At 36.4% G+C, this 16,578-nt stretch overlaps 2 protein-coding genes across 3 annotated transcripts; one reads left to right on the forward strand and one right to left on the reverse strand.

Moving 5' to 3' along the window:
* Positions 1-2,219: 2,219 nt before the first annotated feature.
* Positions 2,220-7,365, forward strand: LOC112509405. The gene is made up of 5 exons (XM_025114346.1): positions 2,220-2,422; positions 4,444-4,737; positions 5,279-5,375; positions 6,277-6,382; positions 7,045-7,365. The coding sequence occupies exons 1-5, from the start codon at positions 2,393-2,395 to the stop codon at positions 7,127-7,129; spliced, it is 612 nt and encodes a 203-aa protein (XP_024970114.1). The 5' UTR covers positions 2,220-2,392; the 3' UTR covers positions 7,130-7,365.
* An 18-nt stretch (positions 7,366-7,383) lies between these two features.
* Positions 7,384-14,198, reverse strand: LOC112509404. Of its 2 annotated transcripts, XM_025114344.1 has the most exons (7): positions 13,771-14,190; positions 12,952-13,000; positions 12,774-12,825; positions 11,128-11,294; positions 9,939-10,052; positions 8,496-8,856; positions 7,412-8,073 (listed from the first exon to the last, which is right to left on the reverse strand). In XM_025114344.1, the coding sequence occupies exons 1-6, from the start codon at positions 14,139-14,141 to the stop codon at positions 8,680-8,682; spliced, it is 930 nt and encodes a 309-aa protein (XP_024970112.1). In that variant the 5' UTR covers positions 14,142-14,190; the 3' UTR covers positions 7,412-8,073; positions 8,496-8,679. The 2 variants fall into 2 exon arrangements, with proteins under 2 accessions (XP_024970113.1, XP_024970112.1); XM_025114345.1 differs by lacking the exon at positions 8,496-8,856 and having other exon boundaries at positions 7,384-8,073; positions 13,771-14,198.
* Positions 14,199-16,578: the final 2,380 nt, after the last annotated feature.

Raw genomic sequence — 16,578 nt, forward strand, 5'->3', positions numbered from 1 at the left:
TTCAAATCTTTTGGTGATTGAACTCGTAAGCTAGCCGTTTAGTGGGTGGTGAAGTGTTGTATACCTGATTTGTCTCTCATATGATGTTTTTATGACTAGGCAATGTGGGCTCGTGGGTTGTTGGTTATAAACCTTTTTGCATTAGTCCATGGTTGAATCGTATTTTCTACTTAGGTATATCATTTTCCAAATCATGAGCATATATATATATATATATATATATATATATATAGGGATGTTATTCTACACCCTTTGCCATTCCTACATCCTATACAACCCTCATCTCAACCATTCAATTTTTAATCAATTAATTGTTTCCTAATATAAAGTATTAATCATAATTAATAAACTCTATTCATATTCCATAAATATTCAAATCATAATAAATGAACTCCAATCATTTCTATAAATATCTTAATTAATTGGGTTGCAAAGGTTGTACAAATGCACAAGGTTGTAAAAGAAATATACCCTATATATATGTATATATATGTATATATATATATATATGTATATATATATATATAGGTGATTTATTATACGTTTGTTGTTTGTCTAATCTAATGAATATGTGGTTTCATAAATATCTCGATTATTTCCTAATATAACTCGTTGATCATAATAAAAGACCTCTCATCGTTTTTATAAAAGTCAAAATACAGTCTTTTTACTAGATATGTATATGTATTTGAATTTTTGTTGTTATTTTTATGCATTTAAAAAATAATTAAGATGTCAATGCATGTCAAAATTAAAAAAACCTTTGAAGTTAAATTTCAATGAGAATGAAAGTTACGACAAATAAGAAATCTTCACCATTGAATCAATCCATCAACACTAATGTAATGTACCAGATTAATGCTCGTGATAAACGCAATTCATAGACGAGGGTGAGATTAAAAGGGAATGAAGCATGCGTATTTAAGAAATGTTATTTTGGGTGTTCCACCGAAAGGGTTTCGTTTTTAGATAAACAAGAATCGGAGGAAAAAGAAGCGTTATCACCAATTCCAGCATCTTTCTTTTACTTTCCATATATACGTGTACACACACACATATATATATATATATATATATATATATATATTATGTATAAGACCAAATTACACTTTTGGTCCCTGTGGTTTCCTCAAAATCTAGATATAAACCCTATTTCGAAATAAGGACATTGTAGGTCCTTTTGGTTTCAATCTATGTCCCTGACTTAACACTGTTACAAAACATCTCTTAAAATCGATCATCTCACATTCTTTTTTGTCTTTTTCCTGTTGAAATATGAAGCACAAATTTGTGAGTACAACCCTCCCTCTCGCCAGCAATATTGTCCCATGTCGACAACATAGTTCTCTGGCATCTCCATTCTCCTGTCCTCTATAACCACCTCCAATTTGAAAATAGAACCCCTGCCAATCTTCATTCTTTGACATCTTTCTCTGATAACCGATTGGTTATCTCTGTCGAGCAGACATAGATTCTCGAGATCTTAGTTTTTTTTTCTTCACACAGACGAGTGGAATCTACTTTTTACACATTAAACTCAGAAAACATGGGATCTTCGTTTTTTTCTCGACAATCAGAGGATGGGAACAGACGGCTAAGATATTCATCTCTAGCCAACACCACCTATTTTTCATACTTCTCTATGTACTTGTAAACACACACACACACACACACACATCACACATAGAGCTTAAACGCTATCTGTAGATAAAAACTCTCTCTCTCTCTCTCTCTCTCTCTCACGCACACACATTGTGAACATCGGTTTTTTTAGCAAGGAGTTGGAGGTGGGTTTTTGTGTGTGTGTGAGAAAGAGAGATGTATGTTTAAGATGAGGTGAGTTAGGAGGGAGTGGTGGCGACGTCAAATGGAGGGAATAACGGGACACATTGAATCATACGAGTCTGTCTTAAATAGGGTTTTTGATTATAAAGATATTAATTTAAAACAAAAGATTTACCCCTGACTTAACGGATGTATTTTAACAGAGTTAGTGTCAGGGACCTAGCTTGGAACGAAATGCAAACTACAGAGACTCAATGTACTTATTTCAAAATAGAAACCATATTTAGATTATGAGCAAACCACAGGGACCAAGAGTGTAATTTACTCAATATATAAATATATATATAAATATATTCTTTCCATATATTCTTCTACTGTCATCCCACGGGACCTCTCTCTCTCTCTCTCTCTCTCTCTCTCTCTCTCTCTCTCTTACATCTGTGTATTTTCGAAAATGCACACACCACACCAACACCAACACCATCATCTTCTTCGCCTTCAAATCTGTCACGTACTGTTGCTTCTCACACATCTCTAGCATCACTACATTCTCTCTCTCTCTCTCTCTCTCTCTCTCTCTGTTAAAAAGCTCAAGCTACACCTCTACATGATAATGGCGGTCAACTCTACACAACAGGTAAGTTCAATTTCTCATGCTTTGCATTTCCGATTTGTCGTTTCTTCAGCTCATAAATTTAGGTTTCTACTTCTTCATCATTAAATTAACTCTGTATTTCTTCTTCTAATTCGTAATCAGTAGCTTAAACTGCATGTTGTTGGAAAATGTGCTTCGATTAAGTTTCAATAATAATATGTTCGAGTTTCATCTTCCCAAACTTTTTGCTACCTGTTGGAAACTGCGTTGCATTGTAGGTCAATCGACTCTGATTTTGATTGTGTCAAATCGTTCAGTAGTATCATAGATTTCGATGGATGAAGAATGATTGTGATTTTGAGGTATTTGGAAATTTGGGGGTTGGCTTTTAGGGTCACGAACGGATTTTAAGAGATTGCGGGTCCTGTGGTGGGTGCTATTATATAATAGCCGAGTTGGTAACACGACGGAGCGACTTTATTCAAATACACAAAGAGGTTCAAGTTAGGGGAGCGGGTTGAACCCCTTCGCTAGCCTCAGCTGTTGAGTAAGTTCTGAAATGTCTGTTCATATGTGGTTCCTAGGAGGCAGGTACTTGTGTGTCTAGTCGGGTTGCCGGTAATCAAACTTTTTGCTCAAATAATAAATAATACTAGGAATGTGACGGGGAGGGTGGCTCCATATTGGGTCAGCTGGAGCGTTCTGTATTTGAATGTGACATGCTGTCTTTTTTCTATTTTTGAACTTTATTCTGTACTTTACAGAAGCAGAAGATAGTGTAGTGATTGTAATTATACACTATGCTAACCTTGGGGACCATTTCAACCAGCAAATAAAAGTTAGGCCTTGGGGTTCCTCCTCATAGGTCACTTGTTCGAGTCTAATTAGGGCCACTGGAATTTTCCTCTCTGGTATCTTCAGGGCCTCATAGGAGTTGTTGAGATGCGCGCAAGCTGGTCTGGATACCCATGGTCACAAATATACCTTATGTTAATTGATAGGAGTAACCATTAGAGTGGATAGTTTCTTGTTAGAGTGATACCTAAGCTTCTGCTAGGCAAAAGTTATGATGATGAAGTATGGTGGCAGTAGTTGTAGAAACATAAAGGCTAGATAGGTAACTTTGTTTGTGCTATATACTTCAAGTTCCCAAAGGGTCATTGGCTAAGTGGTATTTGGGTTACCAGTAAATCCTAGCCGAGTCGCCCTGGAGGTCAAGGGTTCAAACCTCATGAAAGGTTAGGAGTGTGCTTGTGTATTTGCCATTCATAAATATTATATACTTAAAAAAAGTTCCCTTTGCTCAACCCTGGTGGCCCTCTACCATATAGGATTCCTCGTTTATCTTATGAAAGAGATGCATGGCATCAAATTGACACAACTGTTGGTGTAAGAATCATAGGTGTAACAATCCGTCCCTCATAGATAGAAGATTAGATATGTGAGCTCCTTATAAACTCAAAGTTGTTGGCTACCAATAACTTTCTCCATTGTTTTAAGTTGATTTGGAGGTTATTGGGACAGTCTGAGCAAAGCAGAAAACTTCCAACTGAGATCCTTGGCGAGATCAATTCTTAATGTGAAAGCATATTCAGAGGAAGGTAAATTGCTTGATGATCCATAAAGATAGAAAATAATTACAAAGAGGATATCCCCTTTTTGGTGGGCATGATGCATTGGTTTATATCTTCTCTACCTGGACACTGGACTTTGTGATATCTTAAAATTCCCCAGGGGAAGTTCTTTTATATATGGATTAGGGATGGGCATGGTGTCCATCATAAATGAAGAATACTCCTTTTTGGCAAAGTTTCAATATTGGGTTACCATTTTACTTATTAGTCATTACTGATCTTACGGAATATGCTAGCATTGATTTCGATCCACAAATTCCTCCATATGTTGTATTTATTTTTGGACTGTTTGGGTGCTATTTTTTATATTTATTGCAATGAAGTTACCAAATCATGCATGTTTTTTACTTGAATTCAGATGTGATTAATTAGGCATGTGCGTTATCCTACTTTGAGGAGATTCTTATCTTCAAAGTTCAATCAATGCAGGGATGTGATTCTTATAGTGTTGTTGGTTTACCTGATGAAGTCAACACCATACCTCACTGCGAATTGCCAGTAGCTCTCTCAGATTCCTTGGAAGATTATGTGCTCCTTAAAAGCCAGATTTCATTGGATGACCAACTGATAAATAGTCAAACCTACATCAATGTAATGGTGGAAAATCCCGCTGCTTATTCCAAATGCATTGAAAAAGTTGTAGACATTGAAAAGGGGAAGTCAGAGACACCTAGAATCAATGAAGAAACTGTTGATAACTTGAAGAACAATGAAGGGCAGATGGTGAGTTAACAATATTTGTTGATACAAACTAAAATTTTGAAATGACAGAACATCTGGATGTGATTCCTTGATTGTCTAAAGTGCTACCAATTACCTGTCAATAAGACACAAAGTTACAATATCTTGTTTCGGGAAAATTCTGTTCCAGTAATCTTACGTGTTTGGTTTGACGGAATTTTTTTGAAGGATTTAGATTTCTTGGAAGGATTTGGAATCTTTGATGTGTTTGGTTTCTAGGATTTGGTAATGGAATTGAATTTCAATTTCCAAAGAATGGAATTTATTTTTTTGTAAGTATTTGTTTATTTGGGTAAAGATGTGGAGACAATTGAGAGATTAAGGCAGATTTGATGAGAGAAACAATTGAAATCCATGGGATTTGGATTTGAAATGACAGCCATCTCCAATGGATATCTAAATCTGTTGGTTGTGGGATTTCAAATCCAAACTTTCCTTCAAACCAAGCAAATCTAAGCAGTCTTTCTATTGTAGTTCTGTTTATTACATGTTTATAATTTGGTGTATTAATGGCATTTTGCAGAAATCATTGCAGAAGCAAATTAGCTTCGAAATGGGAGGCAAATACATGCAGTTGTTGATGAATCACAGCCTAATCTTACCTAAGTTCTCTACTCGAGGTACTTTAGTATATTGTTGAAGACTGCATTGGTTAACTTTACATGAATCTTAATAGAAAATCTATAAGTCAAATGTCAAAAATATCCCTTACCTGACAAAAGAGACAAATAAGTATTCATGTCAACTTCTGGTCCTCAAATTGAAGTAATCTTGTGAGCCAAAATCAATATCATAAATATTTCTAGATTTATGACTTAGGAGTAGGTAATTTTGGCTAAAAATTTACCAGAAAAAGGAGACGTTGCAAATAATATGGGAGATCCAAAATGAAATGTATTGTTTGTGTGAGAGGGAGAGAGGACAAGAAAGAAAATATGTACCACCAAAAAGCATGCAATAACAAATTATGGTGGCAAATGATACAGCTTGACCGGAAAAAAGGAGAAAGGTTTATGTCAATCTTCTTGTTAAGCCCTAATATAATCTTGTTCCTTGAGACTGCTATACGGGACAAGACAGTATAAAAACATGTTTCCATGTTTGAGGCGACATTGGACTGGGACATGACATGACTTAAGTGATACAAAAATGCTTTTTCTCTGGCCCACCAAAATAGTGGAACAAAAATCATGTAGATGAGATAAGATTGGTAAATTATTAAATCACCCATGTCAAATTAAAACCCTAAAAGTTCTTTCACCCATCTACCTCCCTCACTCACTCTCGCCCGTCTAGTCTCTACGTACCAAATGCACCCAGAAAGTCTTGGAACTTGTTCTTCATCTCGAATGCATGGCTGGTTAAGATTATAGATCAAGTTCTTTTACATGAAATTAATTCCAAAACTTTAAACCTCTTGTAATCTTCCTATTTAAGCTTTTGTTGTATAAGTTCATCTTGCGATCAGTCGGTTTTATCCCTTAAGAGAGAGTCGGGTTGATAAATGCTGTTATTTGACAGATAGAACTGCAGCTGAGAAAGTCGTTCTTGAGGCTCCCAGATTGAGGAAATACAAGCGCACTGCCTCGTTCAATTCAAGAAAAGTTGTTCTTCTGTTCTCAGTATTGTAAGCTCACAACCTATTATCCTATCAATACCTTCGCCTCAAAGTTAAATTAATGACCACTTTTCCATCATTTCAGCATTTGGTTTCAACTTGTTTTTAATCAATATATTGTTCTTACTGCTTTTAGATCCAATCCCACCACACCAGTAGGTTTATGTGTTCTAGAAGACATCAGAAGGGGTAATCCAGGGATTTTGGACATAGGGTGTTAAAGGGTAGTCTGGGTATTACTCAAAATAAAGTGGTTAGAGTATGTGCATTGGAGAGCTCTGTCCTCTCAAATAGCCAGAAACCCTTCTTTTTCTAGTCAACAGAAACCCTTCTTTTTCTAGTTCATGTTTCCAGTGCTATCTTAGTTTGTCCCGAAATAAGTGTCTACTTTCAAAAGTTAATGCCTACTTTCCAATTATACCCTTAATTATGATGGAGAGATTCATTGCTCCCACTATTGTTAAGGGTATAACCATCATCTAGTTAAACAAAAAGTGTAATAATCACATCTCCAGAACTTTGTGCCTTTTTTTTTTGTAGATATTTATTTTGGGACAGAGTGATTGTTGTTATTTTTGCTAAGCAAATAGAGTCAAACACCATTGTCCATAATTTGGTGCTGTCTTATTCAACCATTAATGCGTTCGTCTTTCTGTTTACTTCTTTTGCAGGTCGAGTTTGGGAACAATTATACTCATATATCTAACACTAAGAGTCAAACAGATCGGTGATGCCTCCTCTACCCATTCCGAGTAAATTCATTTTACGTTCCTTCACTTTGGGTGCTTCGGAGAACATTAACTTTTAGGGTTTTATTTCTGCATGTTTTGAAGCATCTTCTACAATGTCAGCTGTACATAAGTTGAGAATAGTGTCACTTACCTCCAATGGTTTGATCTCCACTTGTTTTTAAGGCTTGGGTTCACATGAGATCATCCTGTTTTCGTGAGTAGACCCGTGAGACCACAAAATAACATTGAACCTTCACGGTGAAGCATTGTGAAGGTACAAAAAACACTGAACCTTCACAACAAAACATTGTGAAGGTTCGGTGTTATTTTTGTGGTCTTATGAAAAACAGGATGGTCTCATGTGATCCCAAGTTCTTGTTTCAAATTGCATTCTTTATATATGTGGCTGGAACATTAGGAAGAGTTAAGAGCAGATTATGGCTATTCCCATCTGGATAGTGGTATGTGGACTCACCGAGTTCTGGGGTTCGACGTACTCCAGGCACCACCCACCTAGGATATGAGTCGTGCGACCAGCTTCTGTTGGACAATAGAGATTGGATTCGACCTATCAAGTACTTTGGTTTCTTGAAATTTCTTGGTTGTTGAAGGACCAACTTCTGTCTGTGTAGATTAATCTGCCCATTTAGATTGGAAAAGTTTTTGTTTGGAAGAGTTTTTTCATAGATGAAAGGAGTGTGGTATCTAATTAGAAAGGGCAGGTTTGCGAAAAACTTGGCTTTTTGCATAAAGATCTCGCTTAGAAGCTTAATGAATAAGCCACTACCAAACAGTCGTATATTGTTGACAAAATAAGTTGCGAGTCTCGTTAAGCTGCTAATAGACAAGTTCTAAATTAACTAATAATATACTACAACAAATGGCCTATAATAACTACACTTTCTAGTTCCTCCATTTGATATCTTCCAGCCAAATCCATTCAGATTTTTCAACTTCATCTCTCTAAAACTGCATAAACAAAAAAACTCAAACCTGAAGTTATTTGTGAAAGCTTCAATTCTTTGGTTTTCAGTCACCTCTTAATCTACATCATGCGTTACAATTGAATTGTAGTTCTTTTTCCTAATCAACTTAGGGGTTGTTTACCAAATGCTTAACGGGTAAGCGCTTATTGGCATGAGACATCACCGGTCATCCTTACTTACCTTATCATGTAACATTCTTGGCCATCAAAATGGATTGTTGTAAAACGTCTTAAACCCAGTAAGCGCTTAGCAGGTAAGACTCTCAGTCTTTGCTATGCCTCTTACCAGGTAAGATTATCAATCCTTTCAATGCTCAATTGGTAAAGGTAAGTGATATTAATAAGCGCTTACCTGGTAAGTGTTTAGTAAATGGCCCCTTACATAAATTGGAATAATAAGTCATACCAAGCCATGTTTCTTTGGCTGAACGGTTGCTAAAAACTGCCACGGATCATGTAGACATCACACCGCAAATTTTACAACCTAAGTTGCTGCATCAATCTATACGTAAGTACTGAATTTGAGAGGCTTCGGAACTCGGAAGCGCAAATAATCTTTTGTTTCTACGTTTAGAAATGCAGTGCAAACACTAAAGTGTGTAGTTTTCTTCGGTTGGTAGCTGTTTAGCAAGTGCAACTAGAAAACGAGTTAGGTGTCTTTTAGCTCTCGATAGTCCTACGTCTGTTTCTGTGCCAACCTTCTCCTCTGATGTAGTGGCATTACGGTCTTGCATAGAGCAGAAATTTCGCACAAGTTTACGCAACTCCTGAAAAGGAAGACGATCATATGACGTTTTATGTGATTCCATCCCGTCAAGTTAATTTCATTTTAGTAACACGTGATAAATCGTCTATTCTATCATGAATAAATCTATGTGGAAATTGAAATCATTCGCCACCTGATAGCAGCGTCAACAGGAGGAGCGGACCCACATGAAATAATACGATGGCACGGGCCACTGCTTAATGGTTCCGTCATAGGGAGAAAAATTACATTTCTGAAGAGTATCACAGTGTTGTTATGTCGGGGCCACCTTATAGTTTTTGAAACTGCAATCTTAGCCCAAGTTTTTGTTGGTGAACGCTCCTGCTTTTGTAGAAAAGGCCTAAGTTCGAGTCCTACAGTTGTCAAATTTGTTGTTTTTTATTTACCTCTATTTTTTTTAAAATATATGTATACCCGACTCAAACATGGGTCTCTTCTATGTAAGGACAAAGAACCAACCAAGTGATCTATACTAATATTATATGGAAAAAAAAATTATATTCAACTTGCCATCTTTTTTCTCTCCCCATTTGATAAATGTTGAGAACAATATTTAGGGTCCGTTTACCTAAATATTTACCCGGTAAACACTTATCGGTAAAATTCAACACTATCACTTACTTACTGGGTAAGATTTTATTCACTAAAACGCATCGTATGCAACAATTTATCCCGGTAAGCGCTAACCATGGTAAGAGTCATCGTCCTCACTTACCGGGTAAGACTCTCGATTCTTGCTTTCGCTCTTATCGGGTAAGATTTTTAGTCCTTGCCATATTCATCCGGTAAAGTAAAGTGACTTGGTAAGCGCTTACCCGGGTAAGCATTTGGTAAACGACACCTTAGCCTCTGAAGCTCAATAGATAACTACATAATTTAAAACCCCCGTAACTCCATGGTATCAAATAATGGCAGCAAAAAGATGATCTCCAACTTACAGAGACCTCCTTCCAACATATTTGATCATGGGTTTGGTAAGTTTGATTGTGTTTAGGAGGATATAACAGTGCTCAGAAAGTAAATATTCACAGTAAAACATCAGTTTCATCACATGTGAATAAGCAAAATGCGAAAAGAACTTACTTGACGGTCAAACTCGACAGTACTAAGAGAGTAAATCTCATTAGCGATATCGACATCTTTGTTAACCAAGCCATCAAACCATCTGGTTGCTATATCATGGTAATCACCAAACCCCTGTTTTAAGATGTAAAACGAAGCATTATAAGATTCCATATAAGCATGGTTTTTAAAAATCGTTTGAGGCGTACAACTCGAGACGAGGCGGCCAAAAACCGCACTTGAGATGGTGCCTCTTGGATCCTGCACGAGGCTTACGCCTTGGTTCAATGAGGCGCATAACGCCTCAGATGATCTGCTTTGATAATGGTTTTCTTGGCTTTTTTACAAACTTTATGGTAATAGTAGTACTTTTCTTTATAGTATAAGTGTTTTTTTTAATCTAAAAATCAAAGCCCAATGAATCCAATGTGTAATTTTAATATTTTAAAACTCAAAGCTAGTATTTTCTCCTCTCAATCAAAAAGTGTGGTTTGACCTTTCCTCTTCCTTCGAGCAACCAAAATTTCCACACCCTCTCAATCTATCTCACGATTTCACTTTTCCTCTGTCAAGAATAGCTAAATCAACACTCTTAGTAATTTAGTATTATATATGGGGTTGGGTTCCGATGAGAAGGAAAGTTAAGGTGAAAAGCGTAAGAAGAGATCTCCACCCTTGGATGCACATTAGGTTGAGATGCACCAAATCAATCCCCATATCAAGCGCAGGTCAAGATCCTTTCTCACGCTTCTCATCTTAACTCTCCTTCTCACACGATCTTTCGCCTATATATACATACACTGTATATAAATATAGACGAAGGTTCGTGTAAGAATAGGAGTTAAGGTGAGAAGAGTAAAAAGGAATTTGGACCCTTGATCACTTTTAATCTCACACCCACCCATGAACTGTGCTTATCACGGGAATTGATCCGTTGCATCTTGGTGCACCACATTAGTATTGATCTTTAATTAGGAGTTTATGACTGATTCAAATGTGGAGATCCCTTCTTATTATAACTTCCATTCTCACCGGAACCCAACCCTATAAATGTATATATATTTGTGTAGTATATATACATATTTTGGTGTATATATATTTCCTCCTTGCGGCATACGCTTCTAACCGCTTCAAGGCCCAGTTCCGCCTTTTAAAACCTTGTAAGATGTTTTTCATAGAAACCACACAAAAAGGAATCTATTAGGCATACCTCCTCATCGTCATCTTCATCTTCGGTTTCTCCTTCCTCCTCACCCGTCTCTCCAAGGTCCAATTTATCTGAACCAGATAACTCCAGCAACTTCTGTTGATCACCATCTTTAGTTGCTTGAATCAATCCATCCATTAATTCAGGTTGCACGTCCCGCAACAACCTTCCTATAAATAGATAATAAATAGTTAATACATAACATAAAGGCCTCTCTGTGAACAACTTAATGAGCTTAATGGAACTCACAACTTATTCGGTTAACTAACATGACCATTCAGTAGTGGTTTAATGACATAAAAAGTGGCTTATTGAGTAAGCTTTTAAGGGGAGTTTTATGCGGAAAGCCAAGTTTTTTTCCAAACATGCCCCTGCCAATTAAAAACATGCTCCTTAACCATCCCAAACTATACAAACAGGTTAATCCACACAGTCAGCTTTACCAACTGCACAGCCCCTAAGTTCACTGATCAATGGCGTACAAGAATCAAGGATGGTGTGGAGAACCCTTTGTCAATATGCAAGACAGTTTTTCAAATAGTAGTTTTCACATCTCTCACAAGAACTATGGAGAAAGAACAAAAGTTCATAGAAGATGATTTAGGTCCTGCATTCATTAACTACATCTCATAAAAAACTGAGCTGGTGGGTTAGCCTGAAAATGGAAGAAAAACACACATACATATGTATGTATCTACAGGCATATGCTTGTGGGTGTGATCATAAAGATAAAAGTGCTGCCATTTATCATACCAAGCCAAGAAAAGAAGCTAAAGTGGTCCACAAATTAAGGCCTTAATTTGTGACTTCTTACGATGCATTTGCAGTATATATGAAAACTATTGTGTTCTATTAATAAATTTAATATTTTTTACGTCAAACTCAAATCTACGGAAAGTTGAAGGAGAACCATAAGATGGTTTCCAACTTCATAACAATCATGGCAAACAAAACAACTGCCATCAATAGTATCAATTACTAACGACAGTCGAGAAATGTTTCGGGACAATAATTTAAGAGGAAGTCATGCTACTTGTTAAGAATGATGACAAACTTATAGGTATTTTGCAAATATTTGTTGTTCATGTACATCTTTTACATGTTAGTAAATTGCTTTACTGTTTCTTCCTCTTATTCTTGCTAGAAATTGTCTTTCTGGAATTTGTTTAGATGATTTGGTTGTTATTAGTGTTTAAATTTGGGCAAAATCGCCCCACCCCTTTGCCAACTGAGGTACATGTCAGAGGCGTTTCAGCATGTAGCTCAGTTAGCATAGGGGTGGAATGACTTTGCCCAAATACAAGACAAGTCCCAGGTTTGATCCCGGGCACCCCCACTAGCCTCAACCGCTGAAGAGCCAAAAAATGCCCCCTCACATTGATGTCCTTGGAGGTGGGTTCCGTGTGGGGCTGGTTGGGGTTGCAGGCAATCAACTTTTTGCCCAAATTCATCTATTTAACGGTTTCAGGGGAAAAATTAGGATTTCCACACGCTACTTTATTTAATGACTCTCTGAGGAAAATGATTATTGAGTAGAAAACATCATTATCTTGTTACTCTATGAATTATGCTATCTACTGAAACAGCATTTGAAGACAAAATAGGTCAATATCTTGTAGACAAAGAGAAGTATGTTGTGAATTTCATACCTATATAACTGAACTGCCTTCGCTTTCCCTCTCGGACATCGCGGCCTAATCTCTGTTGCAAATTAGAACATATTTTATGGTTGTAATAAACTGAATAATCACATATAAAGTGTGTGTGTGTATCTTTATATATATATATATATATATATATATATATATATATATTAATAAGGCTAACCTTCACCAACATGAGAGCATCAAACACCTCTTCTTCAAGTGAAGCGATTCTAGATAAGAAAAACAAGCTTTACTACACTTTTACATGAAATAAAAATAAAACAAGCCTTCACCAAACTATCTAATAATTAGATCAACAATGTCTGGTTCACTAAGATTTAGTAGTAGTGGCCTGCTTCACTGAGTTCTGAACTTTTTCTCGTATACAATTGTCTCAAAGGAAACCTGAAAGTAGCATTTCAGTTACCAAAATTGAGAGGTTGTCAATTTGAAGTTGTAGAAAAGTTCATGTAAGTTTTCTCTACGAGGCAAATGCATACGAGAAAAGTTCAGAACTCAGTTTAAGCTTATTCGGTAAGTCAGCTGTGTATGATGTTTGGTAGTAGCTTAAGAACATAGAAAGTGGCTTATTAAGTAAGCTTTTAATAAGTCAGCTGTATATGATGTTTTGGTAGTCGCTTAAGGATATAGAAGGTGGAAAGTGGCTTATTCTATATTAGCATATAGAAAGTGTAAGCTTTTAGTAGACTTTTAGAAAGCCAAAGTTTTCTCCAAAAAATGTCATTCCCAATTAAGATCAAATCTTTCCATATATGAAAAACCATCCGAAACAAAAACCCTCACAATGTATTACGGACAGATTAATCTATACAGACAGAATATCTTAATGAAAAACCAATCAATTGGTCCCTTAGTGAACAAGATTGAACATCGTAAAATATATGAAATTGGTTGAATAAGAATTCTTCGGCTATATAGACACAAACACACACTGAGATTTACTTTTTCCTTGAATGTTGAGCATTGCTTGGTATTTTACCTGAGGATACGTTTAATTTGAGAATCATTGAAGTCGGCAAGCTGCATAGCCCAACGAACACCCCGACGAGCCTCTCGTTTCTTCTCATTCCGGCTCTTCCATGCTGCATCTGAAGAATCAGATTCGCTATCTCTCTGACTGACTTCGGACGGCAACGGAGCGTCCGCCGGACGGAGACCGCGCGATCGAGATAAATGAAGATTTTTCCGGTGGATGAGAATCGAAGGACTTGTTCCCGTAAAGAATGGGCGGTATTTGAAAATTCCGGTGGAAAAATTCGACAGTTTTGAGTCGGAAATGGAGTTTATGCAGCGCCGGAGAGGCCATTTGGACACCGGCGATAGGATTAGAGGCCTTACCAACAGAGCCATTCGTCTGTGTTTCTCGACGACAACCCTTTGAACAAATACTCTGACCGTTGTCTATTGGTTCTGAAGCCCAAAAAAGACCATGTAGCCCATATTGAGGCCCAATTAAGACCACGTAGCCCATATTGAGGCCCAATTAAGACCACGTAGCCCATGTTGAGGCCCAATTAAGACCACGTAGCCCATGTTGAGGCCCAATTAAGATCATGTAGCCCATATTGAGGCCCGATTTTCTTTCAAACTTAATAGTTAAGACCTGCTTCTGCTTGTCTGCAGCTTAACTAGTTTAACGAGGCTCGCAGTTTATTATGTCATCTATATATGATTTTTTAGTAGGGCTTAACGATATATAAATTGACTTATTCAGTAAGCTTCTAAATGAATACTTTATGCAGAAAACCAAGTTTTTCTCAAAAAACTCTCCTAAAACTTTTTTCCTCGATCTATACAGACAGTCTTATCCATACAAAACTTAATGGAAAACCAACCAAACAACACTTACTATCCTTGCATTGGGATTTGGGGTCATAAGGAAAGATTTTAACGAAAACTAAAAATTATGAACAACCATCAAATTCTATTTGATGGTTTCCGATAACATTTGTAAAATCTTAAGATCGTGTACGGAGAACGAGGTCTATCTGGTAATGAATAATAAAAAAAGCTGATGACCTAATAATAAGGGAGTTAACAATTGAATTACCGATGAATAGCAGATGTAACTAAAATGATTACAAGATAGCAAAATTGCTTCCCATACAAAGCACATAATGATTTGGTGAATATGTTAAACTCAGTAAATATCAACTAATCACTATGCAAAACTTTGTATGTAATAAACAGTTTTTTCTTGATCGATAAAGTAAATGAAGGTTTTATCGGTTTTAACGAGCTTGATTTTCATCATGTGTGAACTGGGTCTTTCTCTTTGGTTTATTAGGTCTTTGTTTTTGAGTTGGTGGTTGCTCACATTAAGCTCATGGGTTTACGAATTACAGTGACCGAAGAACCAACCAATGGGGTGATTGTTGAAAGAGGATGACGTTGAGCAAAGGTTGTTGAGTGTTGGTACGTTGTGGGAGAGGGGGCGCCAGAGGGAATAGATCTCATGTGGATGAAGATCGCGAACAATATTCCGACAGGATGATGTTGGATGGGGTGGGGGTGCCGGTCAATAGGAAGGAAACAAAGTACAAACACATATTCTAATAAATTAATAAACAATCACATAGTTTGGGCTCCTAGAATATGGCGCAATTTCATAACCAGTCGGTGCGTCCGAATAATCATCGATACAATGATTATTCGATTCTTTTTTTTTTCTATATGATTTATTATATTACTACCCCTTCTACCACGAAATGAGCCACTTCAAACAGATTAATTACTCCGGCCCAGAATACGATTAATCCGGCATGGGCTACATGAGCCCCTACGCTCCTTTGAGACCCCAAAAAATGGACAAATCCCCCCTTATCACTGTAAGGACAACTATCTCTCGAGCACAGGTTTAGATTCAACCTCAGTAAGAAAATACAAATTCCCCACTGCTGCCTCCCGTAGGAGTTTGGGCCGCGTCTCAGTCCTAGTGTGGCTGATCATCATCTCGGACCATCTACTGATCATCACCTTGGTAAACAAAGACAGAAAAGGGTAATTTTTAATAAATTAATAAAAGACAGAAAAGGGTAATTTTTGATATTAAAATGGAGAAAAATATCAAAAAGACAAAAAAGACTCATTATTTAACGATTTTTTTAACAACATTAGTAGAAGGAACCAAAACCAAGCAAAACTGCAAACTTGATTGACAAATTTGTAATAAACAAATTCTGAAGGCCAAACGAGAAAATAAGAAAAAACACAGGGACCAAAAATGTAATTGAATATAATATTTCCCGCGAAAAGTAGGTGTAACAAACTTCCCATGGCAATAGGAATTAAATAAATTTTGGGAATTTGGATTTTAAAATCCCAAGATTTAATTGAAATATTATAAAAATAGAATTTTGAAATTTTTAGGATGTTTGGGATTTCGTAAAATTGTATGCAATAAGATATTAAATATTGTAAATTTAATCTAATATGTTTATTAAAAAATATAATATCATAAATTAAACATATTTACAAAAGATTAATATTTCACGAATAAAAATATTCATAAAAACCATTCCCCATCAAGTTCATTGTAAATTTCATGGCTTACTTTTTAATGCTAAAAACTAAACAAGTGGAACATCTAAAAAAAACCATACTATTCACATTCGCTTAACAATGATATTTAATCAAGTGGAACCGCCTACTACTACCTTCTCCATCTTTCTCAACAATATTTTTCCGTATGTTTGTTCAAAGTTATCCTTTCACCTGGTCTCATTTTTTTCGGGATGAGTTTTGGTCGTGATTCTACTTGAGATGATTCCTATTCAAATTAGTGAAC

The sequence above is a fragment of the Cynara cardunculus genome, assembly GCF_001531365.2.
Source record: "Cynara cardunculus var. scolymus isolate 2C chromosome LG 3, CcrdV1, whole genome shotgun sequence".
NCBI classification, from domain to species: domain Eukaryota; kingdom Viridiplantae; phylum Streptophyta; class Magnoliopsida; order Asterales; family Asteraceae; genus Cynara; species Cynara cardunculus.

Bases quoted from the DNA above. Each gene is read 5' to 3' on its own strand.
- LOC112509405 (XM_025114346.1), top strand. From the start codon at position 2,393: ATGATAATGGCGGTCAACTCTACACAACAG. The intron at 2,423-4,443 runs GTAAGTTCAATT...CAATCAATGCAG, and splicing joins CGGTCAACTCTACACAACAG to GGATGTGATTCTTATAGTGT. The intron at 6,383-7,044 runs GTAAGCTCACAA...CTTCTTTTGCAG, and splicing joins GTTCTTCTGTTCTCAGTATT to GTCGAGTTTGGGAACAATTA.
- LOC112509404 (XM_025114344.1), bottom strand. From the start codon at position 14,141: ATGGCTCTGTTGGTAAGGCCTCTAATCCTATCGCCGGTGTCCAAATGG. The intron at 11,295-12,773 runs GTATGAAATTCA...ATCTATTTATAG, and splicing joins AAGGCAGTTCAGTTATATAG to GAAGGTTGTTGCGGGACGTG. The intron at 8,857-9,938 runs GTAAGTTCTTTT...CTTCCTTTTCAG, and splicing joins CTGTCGAGTTTGACCGTCAA to GAGTTGCGTAAACTTGTGCG.